At 47.0% G+C, this 12,936-nt stretch overlaps 1 protein-coding gene across 1 annotated transcript in view; it reads left to right on the forward strand.

Moving 5' to 3' along the window:
• Positions 1–1,245: 1,245 nt before the first annotated feature.
• The window catches only part of LRRC40 (leucine rich repeat containing 40), a 13,296-nt gene continuing 1,605 nt past the window's right edge, over positions 1,246–12,936 (forward strand). The window contains exons 1-15 of the mRNA XM_057387010.1: positions 1,246–1,468; positions 2,078–2,259; positions 2,527–2,600; positions 3,274–3,403; positions 3,771–3,894; positions 4,148–4,290; positions 4,812–4,984; positions 5,689–5,779; positions 7,921–7,966; positions 8,806–8,914; positions 9,423–9,530; positions 11,024–11,134; positions 11,922–11,999; positions 12,164–12,349; positions 12,913–12,936. Of these exons, the coding sequence (XP_057242993.1) occupies positions 1,318–1,468; positions 2,078–2,259; positions 2,527–2,600; positions 3,274–3,403; positions 3,771–3,894; positions 4,148–4,290; positions 4,812–4,984; positions 5,689–5,779; positions 7,921–7,966; positions 8,806–8,914; positions 9,423–9,530; positions 11,024–11,134; positions 11,922–11,999; positions 12,164–12,349; positions 12,913–12,936 (1,730 nt within the window). The 5' untranslated portion in view covers positions 1,246–1,317. The remainder of the gene's footprint in view (positions 1,469–2,077; positions 2,260–2,526; positions 2,601–3,273; positions 3,404–3,770; positions 3,895–4,147; positions 4,291–4,811; positions 4,985–5,688; positions 5,780–7,920; positions 7,967–8,805; positions 8,915–9,422; positions 9,531–11,023; positions 11,135–11,921; positions 12,000–12,163; positions 12,350–12,912) is intronic.

Here is a 12,936-nt window from a genome sequence, read left to right on the forward strand (position 1 = left end):
TGTTATAGACGGGAAAAAAAAAGGGGATTTACAGTTAACATAGTACAAATCGCGCGATTTCCTGATGCGTTTGTTGTTGTATGTTAGTGTGTTTCCCCAGAAATGGTCCYGAATGTAAACAAAACAAGCTTTATTTATTAAAYAAGCTGAAATTCTACCACAYCGGATTCATAAAACAGGAGACACTSACTGGCCTCCCTTATGARAYATTACAACATTTCCGCTTAGGAGCTATCACAGATTATCTATCTCGTACTGAATYGCCAAAAGCTTATTTAAATTCCAAATTTGTATTTGTCAGCAGTGCTCCACGTGGAATTTTCGTCAATTTCCATGAGCGCAGTGAAACTGAATGAGGTGAAACCAACACGGTGTTTTTACCGGGGCCCTGAGGCACACGGCACTCACTGACCCTCTGAAGTCCATTAAAGAGATTTTTAAGCACAGTTTTTTTAATAATCAGTTGAAATACCCAGTGTTTTCTGGATGTTTCTGGGAAAAAAAGGGGAATTAAAGAACACTGTTAAAGAAACTAATGAGGCAAATATCCTTTAGTGAAGAGCAAGTGTCTGAAGTGTGAGCTTCCTGAATCACATACTTGACTGATGCATTTAAACCTTCACTAATTATTTTTAATTCCAATGGAACTACTCGCAGAAGCATTTTTCCAAGAGGGGAGTGTTTGAAACACAAATGTGCTGCTTGAGGGTGCAAGGAGCTACGATTAAACATGGGACCACACTCTTCTTTCATCATTTTGCTCTCACTGGGAGCTGCTGGTGGGATGTGCTGATTCCATGGGCTGGTTTAGGTGGGATATTGGGGAGAAATRCCCTGTGAGGGTGGGGAATAGAATTCCCAGATCAGCTGTGCCTCATCTTGGATTCCTGGAAGTGTCCAAAGTTGGACAGGGCTTGGAGCAGCCTGTGATAGAGGAAGGGATGGCACTGGAGGGGCTTTAAGGTCCTTTCCAACCCCACGAGGCTGCAGTGTAGCGGCGCACCGGGCTAACGTGGAAAGGAAAAACAATATATCGATGTAAAAGCGCCTTTTTATTTAGTGTCGCTCCTGTTCCCGTGTCCAGCACCCCGCGCAGCGCGATCCGGGCTCAGCACCGGGACCCTSGGCCGATTGCGGAGCTCCATTTCGGCACCGCGGGGCGGGAAATGGCGGCGGCGCCGGGGCTGGGCCGGCTCCACCCGCGGGGCTCCGCCTGCGAAAGGCGGGCGGGMGGCTCCGGCAGCGGGCGGAACCGGCATCGGCCCTGGCTGCGGGCAGCTCCAGCTCGGCCCCGGGCCCGCTCGGGCTGTGGCGGGGATGGCGGCGGCGCGGCGGGCACGGGCGGGCGGTGGAGGAGCGGGGCCGGGTTTCGGGAAGGTGGCAGAACCGCCGCCGGTACCGCAGGGATTGCTGCGGCTGGCGCGGCGCAGCGGGCAGCTCAACCTGGCGGGACGCGGCCTCACCCACGGTGCGTGAACGGAACCCGCCCGCGGGTCTCTCCTGCCCCGCACCTCCCTGGATCCCCGGGGACACCGCGGGGAGTGCGGGCAGCGCGTCCGGGCGGGGCGGGAGCGGCTSCCGGGGAGCACCATCTGCTCGCAATCGACTCACTGTTGTCTGTTTCTGGCACGTTTCCATCGGTTTCTTGTTTTCAGCTCTGGAGAAATGTCCATAGGACACAATGGACTGTAGGGTGACTATAGGGGTGTGTGTATGTGTGTGTATCTRTGTATGTATATATGTATRTAWGTGTATATATTTTTATGTGTGTATACACACATACATATGCATATATAAATCCATAACTATCTATGTGTCCATTTACCTGTCAATCTATCTCTGTCTCTTTCTACATACACATATATACATATGTGTGTGTATACATGTATATATATATATATACACAGACATACATATCTGTGTCATCTCCCAAGGCAGAAGGGTTGGAACTAAATGATCATTAATGCCCCTTCCAACCCAACCCAGTCCAYGTTTTTACACACAAAAASCAYGCTGACAGAGGAAGTTTGGAGCAGACACCTGCAGGGTTCTGCTGACGGCCGTGTTTGTGCTGCAGTGCCTGAGCACGTGTGGAGGATCAACCTGGACACTCCGGAGGAAGCCCAGCAGAACCTGTCCTTTGGAGCTGCCGATCGCTGGTGGGAGCAGACGGACCTGACCAAGCTGATYCTGGCCTCCAACAAGCTGGAGAGCMTCTCGGAGGATGTCCAGCTGCTGCCTGCCCTCACCATGCTGGATGTGAGTATGAGGATCCCTTGGTGCTCAGCGCTACTTCCATGTAGGATGTGGGAGAATGTTGTCCTGGATCTTTGTTTTCCATTTCGCTGCACTGGTGTGTTCCTTTCACAAGGGTTTGAAGTGGCAGGACGAGGGGGAATGGTTTTCCACTGCCAGTGCAGGGATAGATGGAATGCTGGGGAGAAATTCATCCCGGTGGGGAGGCCTGGGAAAAAACCCCTACAAGGTACAAAATAGTAACTGTATTCTAAACCCTCTCTTTTTCAGGTACATGACAATCAACTGACATCACTTCCCTCTGCTTTAGGGCAACTAGAAAAYCTCCAGAAACTCGATGTCAGGTAAAGCCATGTTTCAGAGCAAACGTGAGAAACACTGCAGTGACTTTCAGGTGTGAGTGAGAGATGGCAGGATATCAACCTTTCCTTCAAAAAATTAATTGCAGATTACTAATTGTAATTATGTATTATAAACTATATACATATATAATGTTATCAGTTTGGGATCAAAACTGGTGGTCTTGGGTTTGTTGAAATTGTTTTCAGTGATATTCAAAGTCACAATTGCTTGGATGGTGCAAACAGCGATATTCTGAATACTCACACACAAAATACCTGCATTTRTTTGCTTCAGTCTGGCAGTTCTGAGGATAAAATCTTTCCTGTCATGAATAATGCACATTGTCAATAATTGTGTAGATCTTGTTTGTGCTGCAAGGTTCAGAATCTTCTATTTGCTGGGGTAATTTTGTGGGGTTATGCYGCCACTGCTTGTGTGAAGTACATAAACAGAAACAATTGGGATTCATCTGGAATRTTGCAAATTCAGAGTAGAACTGAAAGTCTTCTTGAAGAAATAAATRAAGATAATGAATTGTTCCCAGGAGCCAGGTTTTGCATGGTGGCAGTGTCCTGACCAGCAGCCTGTGGGACACAAAYGTTCTGTGTGCAGTTACATTCCTAAAATCTCCTGAGTGTTTATCCTTTCTTTTTGTGTTCCRTGTTTCCACCACAGCCACAACAAACTGCGGAGCCTCCCTGAGGAGCTGCTGCAGCTGCCCCGTCTGAGGAGCCTCCTGATGCAGCACAACGAGCTGAGCCTCCTGCCGGAGGGGCTGGGGCAGCTCCTCACCCTGGAGGAGCTGGTAAAGCACAAATTCAAAYCGGTTTCTTTCTTTGGAAAGGATTTATCCATGTTTTCCTGCTGCCAGTAAAACCCCCATGGCTTCGGTGGTAACTTTGTGAATGTTCCTGTGACTGGTGTGATGTCAGTTATTGCAGGATGGGGTTTGGTAGGTTTGTTTTTTGTTTGTTCTTGGTTTGACAGATACTTTAGGAAAACCGAAATCCCTGGTGATCTGTCAGTCCTGGGGGAGTTGTTTCTTCTCTCATGCTCGTGCCAGTTGTCAGCCATCTAATTTTACTGTTCTGCCACTAATTAACTTTGCACTAGCAGCACTCCTGGGATGTTTCAGACATCTGTAATCTCTCTGTCTCTGTTTCAATCYGCAGGATGTGTCCAACAACCACCTCACAGCCATCCCAGCCAGTTTTGCTCTGCTGGTGAACCTGGTCCGCCTCAATCTGGCCTGTAACCAGCTCAAGGAGCTGCCTGCAGATCTCAGTGCCATGAAAAGTAAATCCCATTTCTTGGGTTATTAATKCCAAAGAACCAGTGCTGTGCCATGTTCAGCAATACACTGCAGGATTTTAAAATATATCCTTAAAGAGTCACTGTTTTCTCGAGAAAATCAGAGTTATCACTTCTAAAATCTGTTTGGCAAAGTGTTGTTTGGTTCATTTTAAATTAAACCCCAGGATGATTATGCTGCTGTAGAAAGCCATTTTTATTTTATCCTCTTTTGGTCACTGCACCTTTACTTCTCCAGGCTTGAGACAACTGGATTGTACCAAAAACTACCTGGAGACTGTCCCTTCTAAATTAGCAACCATGGCATCCCTGGAGCAGCTTTATCTGAGGAAAAACAAACTGCGTTCCCTGCCAGAGTTTCCYTCCTGCAAGTTACTGAAGGTGAGCTTGGAATGGTTCCTCTGCTGGAAATGCATTTGCTGTAAACTTTGAAATAATGAAGGTTACTTTAAACACGAGCTTTTGTCAGGTCTCTGATCAAAACCAGTTGACAGTTCTGTGTTTAGAGCTCTGTTCAATGCATCCCCACTTGCAACTTCTCCTACTGTCCTCATTATTCAAACTTGTTGAAAGATGAATTTGCAAAATTTTACAGATTTAGAAAATAAAAAAGTATTTAGGAGTGGAATGACTGAAAACTGGCTCTTGTATTGCCTGCAACAGTTACTTTTTCTCTGGGAACATTTTCTGGATGAATTAACTTTGTTCATGATCATTTTCTCTTTGTAACAATGAAGAAAATACACGGCTTTTCCTTTTACCATGACCAGGTTATATCCAGGTATTTTGTAGGCAGATGAAAAGGAATCAAGATCTCCATATTCTCTATGTCATCATACTGATGGCTGCAGAGAAGTTCTAAAATAATTTTACCATAGTCGTGGTGCTCTCTGTTCCCACAGGAATTACACGCTGGGGAGAATCAGATTGAAATCCTGAACGCTGAGAATCTGAAGCAGCTGAGCTCCCTGTGTGTKCTGGAGCTCAGGGACAACAAGATCAAGACAGTTCCTGAGGAGATCACGGTGCTGCAGAAACTGGAGAGGCTCGACCTGGCCAACAATGACATCAGTAGGTAATAGTGGCTCCTGGGCTGGGGCTGGGTGCTGGCAGCTCCTGCCTTCCTGTGGGCTCAGGAATGACTCAGTGATAAAATGGAAAACCCTCTGGGGTGTTGTGGGATTGCTGTGATCAAACTGGGCCTTTGAAAATGTTCTGTGTTCTGCCTGGGACTTAGTGGGATTTGGAAATGCTGAGGAAGCTGGGGAATGGAGCCCCAGGAGGGGCTGAGGGAGCTGGAAAGGGGCTCAGCCTGGAACAAAGGAGGCTCTGGGGGGACCTTGTGGCTCTGCACAACCCCTGACAGGAGGGGACAGCCGGGGTGGATTTGGGATCTGCTCCAGGGAACAGGGACAGGAGGAGAGGGAACGGCCTCAGGCTGGGCCAGGAGAGTTTCAGGCTGGACATCATCAGGAATTTCCTCATGGAAAATGTTTTCAGGCCTTGGCAGGGGCTGCCCAGGGAGGTTTGGAGTGCCCATCCCTGGAAGTGTCCAAGGAATTCCTGGAGGTRGCACTGAGTGCTCAGGGCTGGTGACAAGGTGGGCATTTGGCTCAGCTTGGCCCCAATGGTCTGGGACGGCTTTTTCAACTTAAATCAATCTGGGATTCTGCATATTTTCCTTTGAACCTGAGCTTCAGAATCCCATCTGCCAAACCATTGCATATTCTTTAGCAGTTGGTTCAGAGCTGCTTTGGAATCAGTTGTTTCTCTCTGCAGGTTGCCTTACACCCTGGGGAACCTTCCTCAGCTGAAATTCCTGGCCCTGGAGGGMAATCCTTTGAGAACCATTCGSAGAGACCTGCTGCAAGTAAGGATTRGGGTTTGGTTCTGTTCTGTGTGAACATTTGCACAGGAAGGACCTGGAGCTGCTGGGAGAATCCAGAAGAGGCAGCAGGAGGAGCAGAGGATGGAGGAAAGGCTGGGAGAGCTGGGATTGTCCAGCCTGGAGAGGAGAAGCTTTGGGGTGACCTCAGAGTGGCCTTGCAGAGCCTGAAGGGCTTCAAGAGAGCTGGAGAGGGGCTTGGGACAAAGGATGGAGGGACAGGACACAGGGCAGGGATGGATGGGATATTGGGAAGGAATTGTTCCCTGGAATGGAATTCCCAGAGCAGCTGTGGCTGTCCCTGGATCCCTGGCAGTGCCCAAGGCCAGGCTGGACATTGGGGCTTGGAGCAGCCTGGGAGAATGGAAGGTGTCCCTGCCCAGGGAAGGGGTGGAATAGGATAGGCTTTAAGGTCTTGTCTTAATTAAGGATGTAGGATTCTCTGTTCTCTGGTAGGGAGGCAGCAAAGGAAGGGGGTGAGCTGTTCATGAGAGAACGAGTCCATAGGACAGCAGGGAGACTGCAGTGTGGGCTCTGCTCCTGCTGCAGAATTCCCTGTTATTTTTTTCCCTGGCAAGCCTCTCTCCTCAGTGGTGCTGTACATTCCTACTTCTGTGCCTTTGCCAGGGTTGTAAAATCAATGTTCCCAAAGCACTGGGATGCTCCAAAAATAAGCGAGACACTGTCAAGTCTGTGTTGAAAGGAAATCTGTAACATCTGTCAGGAGAGGGAAACCCTGGTGTGCTGATGGAGGGAGCAGAGTGTGCACTGAGTTAATGAGCACTTGTCCAAAATCTGCAAAGGAGGCTGAGTCAGGGCTGCTGCAGTTCTGCTATTTCCAGGATCAGTGGGGATTTGCTGTTTCAGCTGGAATTGTCACTGCTGGAGCAAAGGCCAGGCACGGGCAGTCCATCAGGTTCATGCTGCTGGATCCATCACCAGCCCTGTACATTCATATGGCTCARATTTTCCATGCCTGGCTGGGTTTTTCACACTTGATTTAAAGGAGCAATTGCTGGAGGAGCTTTAGGGCTCCCCAGGCACTGCCTGGAGCAGGTGGATACTGAGATAAAGGGCTGGGTGAGTGCAGGGCAGCAGCAGAATCTTCTCTTCTCCAGCCCTGCCCAGCTCACCTGCTCTCCTCAGGCCTCTCATTCCAGTCCCAGCCCCATTCCTGGTCCTTGATGGTTTTCCAGTTGATTCTGTTCAATCCTGATCTGGTTTTGTTCCCTCCCAATCCATTATCTGGCTCTGGAGCTTTGCCTTTCTCCCTACTTTGCTCTCCCTGTGTCTGTTACTGAGTTTTYAGTTTGACCTTCACCCATCCCTCARAACTCYCCARCTCATTCCCTGTTKGTTCCCTTACCATRCTCWGCCCARMCCCACCTCTCCCTGCCTGTCCCATGTGACAATTCCTTTCCAGCATCCACATTCCCTTTATCCCTCCATATTCATCCAATCTCTTTGGCTGTGTCAGCTGGAAAAAGAAATGTTTATTCACATCCAGCACTTCAGGCCAACCCCTGATTCTAAAACCTGTAAAACCATCCCCCAAATCTGCTTTTGCCCTAAAACAAACAGTGCAGAGGAGATTTCCCTTCACTATTCACAGATTATGAAGGTGGGAACTGTGTCTGACCACTGGAAGTTGCTGTGAGGGACTGAGGGAACTCTTTGGAGCTGTTAAAATCCCTGCAAATTATGTAAACTGCTGTGATTCTCCCAGAGTTTATTATTTGGGCMATAAAAAAGTAGCAGAACAATGAGCAGTCAGCTTCACAGACACATTGTAAATGTCTTTTCCACAGCAAATTGTGCTTTTTAAAGAGAAAATTAAGTTTATTGTAACTTTTTTCCTTTCTCTTGGAGCTGGCAATAATCTTCACATAAGGAACTACAAAAGTGGAGCCTGAGGCTGTGATTCAGGGTCAGAAATTTTCAGCTGGAGTAAATAAAATTCCAACTGAGCGAGCTCCTAAGCTGCTCTGAAGAGGGTTTTTCTGTGGGATTTTCAGTGGGATTTTTAGTCAGGAATGCTGTGARCTCCACCTCTGCTGGAATTGTCCCTCTGCATTGTCCCCCCAGCTGCACAAACACTGCTGAGTGACTTTGTTTCTTTTTTAAAGAAAGGCACCCAGGAACTGCTGAARTATCTGCGAAGCAAAATCCAAGGTATGTTGCTTTATCCCATTGCATTTTAAAGACAATTTTCTAAAAAATTAAAATGAATTAGAACCTGAGGAGGGCGGTTGTTTAAATCCAGGCCCCACCAGTTATCCTGCATGAATAATTTCCTTTACTCAGCAGTTTGCTRTCATATTTCTGGTTTTTATCCTGTTTGATAATACTAAATGACAAATATTCTTTATAAAGGATGATCTTTTACAAAATCAGTCTCAGGCTGTCTGCCCCTTTTGCCCTTCCCTAACCTCTTGTGGTTAGTAGGCTTTTATTCGTGGGTGCTGCTGAATTTCCAGGGAGTTTTGTTGAATTCCTGTGAGTGGAAATTATGGAAAGGTTGGACTCACCCTGCTCAGCTCAGTGGGAATTCCCATTTCAGGCATTCAGGAGGTTTTTTTTGTGGATTGTGGGGAGTAATCAGAAGAAAAGTTACACGGGAGGGTTTGTAAATATGAATGCTTGAACTGAAATTGTGGTCAGGTGAGCTGGTGTGGATAAAGGTRTTCCAGATCACCATTTCCAGTTGGAATTCCCTGTTTTTTTGTAGTTTCCAAACTCCCCAGTCCACAGGGCAGAGCTTCACAGAGCAGCTGCCTCCAGCACATCTCCAGTTCTCCCTCCCCTGCTTTTGCAGAAGGTCAACCCTTCTCCCTTCCACACCCTAAAAAAAGCCCAAATCCAACATGGTAAAATACCTTTATTAGAAAATGATTGAAATAATCTGGATGTGGTGATTTGCAGTTAAGCCAGGATTAAAGGGGGGTGGTGGGTGCTGCCTGGGGGTGCTCAGAACATTTGAGCTGTGTCACTCACCCCTCTGGTGTCCCCAGATGAAGGACCTGGCCCCAATGAAGAGCCTCCTGTGACAGCCATGACTCTTCCCAGCCAGTCCAAGGTCAACATCCACGCCATAACCACACTGAAATTATTGGAATACAGGTATTTGGGAATATTACCCATTCCCGAGTTTGTAAGAAYGCTGTCCTATTTTATGCTTGTGGGTTTTCCCCTCACCCTTCATTATACAYCAAGCAGTCCACAAATCCTGCTGCATGTGGGCATTTCCCCCTTTAATTGCTGTGTTTGGGAATAGGCAGATTGGGATTGTGGGGTTTGAATTATTTTTTAATATTATCAGATATTCTGCACTAACTCATTGAAGTGCTGARTCCCATCAGGTGCTTTCAGCACTTTTGAAACTCTTCATGATTTTCACAAAGTCTCAGAATATCTCATACTAGGGGAGTGTCTGCTCAGGAATTCCTTAAATGGACCWGGAAKKGTTGGRAGAGGGAAAAAAATCCTRTTTGGTGACAYTGTGGAYRTGGGGCAGTGSTTGGAGCTTTCTGCTTCAACCTGTGTGCTCTCCTCCTGATTTCTCTAAAAGAAGATGAAGTTGCCCTGTTAATTAGCAGGCAGTGGTTAATTGGTGTCCTCTTTGTCACAGTGACAAGCAGGCTGCTGAGATCCCCGACGCCGTGTTCGACGCCGTGGGTGCCAATCCCGTGGCCACCGTGAACTTCAGCAAGAACCAGCTCAGGGAGGTGCCCCCAAGGTAGGGCATTYCCACCCATGATTGCTTCTTCTGCCTTGGTTTTCCTCATCCTGTTCTCCCCAGGAGCTTTTTGTGCTCTGTGTGCACCCAAATCTGGGGTGAGGGGGTGCTGGTGCCACCCTTGGGTGCTGTCACTGGTGCCAGCTGTGACTTTCCCTGGCACTGCTGGGAATAAAGGATCCCTCTGTGTTAGGGGGAAGTTTTTGTCCTCTGGGAGCCCACAAATCCATCCACACTGGTTTTTTGAAGACCCCAGCACCCTTATGTGTCACTGTTGGCCAAACAGCGATACAAAATAACAGATACAAAAAGGGTGAAAAAGAGAGAMAGTGTACTTTATTGTRGGACAARYCTCTTTTATCTACTTTAACAACTAGTGTATACATTTGTATCAAACATATATTAGTTGAGAGCCATTTAATTAATAATTAATACATAATTAGCGAGTTTACAAAAGCTACAGCATTACTAATATTTATAATTTCTAGTTGCTTGCTTTATCAATTCTRCATTCTAGAATCTCCTTTTCTCAACAATAGCCAAGGATGCAGTATTCCTCCTCCATGCAAGCTRTTAACTSTCCTTTTCTTTTCCCAAGACTCAGTCATACACCTAATTAGCTAAATTTCAAATTCAAAACTTGTAAAACTACTTTTTCCCCCCACATTTATGGGTGTGATTTATTCCCAGGTGTGCTGGACATTGAACCTCTGGTGCAGACAGCCTGGAGAGCTGCAATCCCACGGGAGAAACACCTCCAGAGAGATTCTGCTGAGTCCCTTTGTCCCTTTTGTCCCATGCTTTGTCACTCTTAGTGTGACAGGCTGCTGCATTCCCTGGCATGGGTGTGGGGGAGCCTGCAGTTCAGAATTCTGAATTCATTCTACCTATCCAGACACAGAGACAGGAATGTTTTCTTATTTAGTTGCTTTTTGTTTTAGGGCTAAAATAGAGATTCTCTTTGAAGGGTTCAACAGGGAWCTTTTTGAGCTGTTAAAACCTTCACACTCAAGCATGTTAGTGTAATAAATGACCCTCCACAAGCAGCAGCAGATACTCCTGGAGTTTGTGGAGCAGAAAGAAAAAATGGGGAAAAAATAGGGATTTCTTTCAGTGTTTTTTTTTTTGGCTGCAGAAGAAGATGGATAAAGTCTGTGTTAAAACATCTTCAGGGCAGGAGGTGGCAGTGATGYCACTTGTGCCATGGTCTCTGAAATAGCTCCTGAGGGCAGTTACTGAGGAGGCTTTGGTGGCAAGTTTTGTGAGAGAAAATGTGATCTAAAAATGGTAGAGAAATACTGTGAGCTTTGCCTTACCCCGTGTAAGGCTGGAGGAACAGCAGCTCTCACAGGTGACATTCCACAATCTTCCCAAAATCCCCTCAGAAAAGCCAAGAAACACACCATGTCCTTGATTTGTGGAACAAAACAGGGTTTTTAATGACTGAGAATGCAACCATTCCATAATGAAAGCATTTTCTTTTTATGCTTCAGGCTGGTGGAGCTGAAAGACTCCGTGTGTGACGTCAGCCTGGGCTTCAACAGAATCTCCTCACTTTCCTTGGAGCTGTGCACGCTCCATAAACTGACCCATCTGGATCTCAGGTTGGTGATGTGTGCTGCCCTGCCTTCCCTGGGAACTTTTTTTTTTTTTTTTTTGTTTTTTTTTTTGAAGCAGCCATCTGTTCTGCTGGGATGGCAACGCTGAAATCATCTCTCACTCCCAAAATGTGCAGCCGCAGTAGGAAGTGCCCTCAATTTGGGCTTTGCTTCCAGAAAACACAAAAACAGGAGACAAAAACACAAAAACAGCTCTGAGACTGCTGGAGGAGAGATGCTGCCTCAGTCAGAAGAGGGTTCTCAGAGATCTTGGTATTTTAAAACATTCCCAGAAGAAAACCACACCAAAAAATCCTGGGAATTAGGACAGGGAAGATGTAGATTTTGTCACACTGCTGGAAACAGAGGCAAGAGATGATTCCTTGTTGTCATCTTGCCCCCTCTGACTGCTGAGAGCTGCKCTTGGCATTGTTTAGATCAGGATTAGCTCAATCCATGGATTTTGGAGAGRTTTAGAGTGACCCAGCTGATTCCCTTTGGCTCCTGGATTTGGGTACTTGGATAAGCTTTCCTCTGGAACAAGGAGCTGAATTTCCAGGCGGGTTTGTGGAGTTGATGGGTGCTTGGCAATACTTGAGAATATTTGGAGGACAAGCTTGGAGTGTCCTGGCAGCAATGGGAATCCATGGTGTGCTCTTGGCCCTGTTTTGAGGCAGTGAACCAGTCCCAGACTCTGTAGCTGAGCAATGTGATCCGTATCTTCTATCCCGAGAATTCTCAACCAAAACCCCACAAAGTTTAGTGATTGTTGTTTGTCTTCCCTTGATGACAGAAACAATGTTCTGACAGCCTTGCCCGAGGAAATGGAGGCACTGAAAAGACTGCACACAATCAATCTTGCTTTTAATAGGTGAGCAACTCTTGAGATTTATTTAATGCAATAATAAAAAGAGCMGGGCTGAATTTGATACAATTTTCCTGTGATGTGACAGCAAGGAGCCACTTCACCAAGGAGCTGGGAGCTCCTGTTTTGAATTCCCTGTTTTTGATGATCCCTCCTGTCTGTTCCTGAAGGTTTAAGGTGTTCCCCAGTGTCCTGTATCACCTCCCAGCCCTGGAGAACATCCTGCTCAGCAACAACCAAGTGGGATCCATCGACCCTCTGCAGCTGAAGGGTTTGGAAAAGCTGGGAACTCTGGACCTGCAGAACAATGAYCTCCTCCAGGTGCCCCCAGAGCTGGGCAACTGTGAGAACCTCAGGTGGGTGGGTCATGGGGGCCTGGTTAGAAACACATGTTCTGTGTGAGTTCTCCAGGGAATGTTTGCCAGAGGAAAATTCACCCACTGGCAGGGTGTTGGTTTGGTGTCTCAGTGCCCAAAAGTGACCATTCCTAGAACAGGGCAATTTCTTCCATAATTTCTTCCCCAATTTCTCAGTATTACAGAGAATTGGAGGAGGTGTTCCATCATTTAAAACTGATGCTCTGTTGGCTGTTTGAAGCTCATGGTAGAGCTTTGGTGGGTCTCATTTCCGTGCTGCTGGTGCACTCTGGAATTCTGTTTCTATGTTCCAGAAGTTCTTTTCTCACTCCTCCTGAGAGAGGCTGGAGAGATGCAGGGTGTGCTACACCCCCACTGATTTATYAGCATAAATTAAAATTCAGCTGCCTCCACAGCTCAGCTGCTGTGAATGGGGGAGGCAAAAACCCAAAATCCTTTAGCAGGACAGAAGAGGAATGAGTCAGGAATTCCCAAGCCAAATGCAGTGGATGAGTGTGTGGATATGAGGAGTTTTTATTCCAGTGTCTGATCCCTGTTTGCAGGAGCCTGCTGCTGGAAGGGAACCC

This window comes from Malurus melanocephalus, unplaced genomic scaffold (genome assembly GCF_030028575.1).
Source record: "Malurus melanocephalus ecotype Western Australia unplaced genomic scaffold, MMel_1.1 scaffold_1111, whole genome shotgun sequence".
NCBI classification, from domain to species: Eukaryota; Metazoa; Chordata; class Aves; order Passeriformes; family Maluridae; genus Malurus; species Malurus melanocephalus.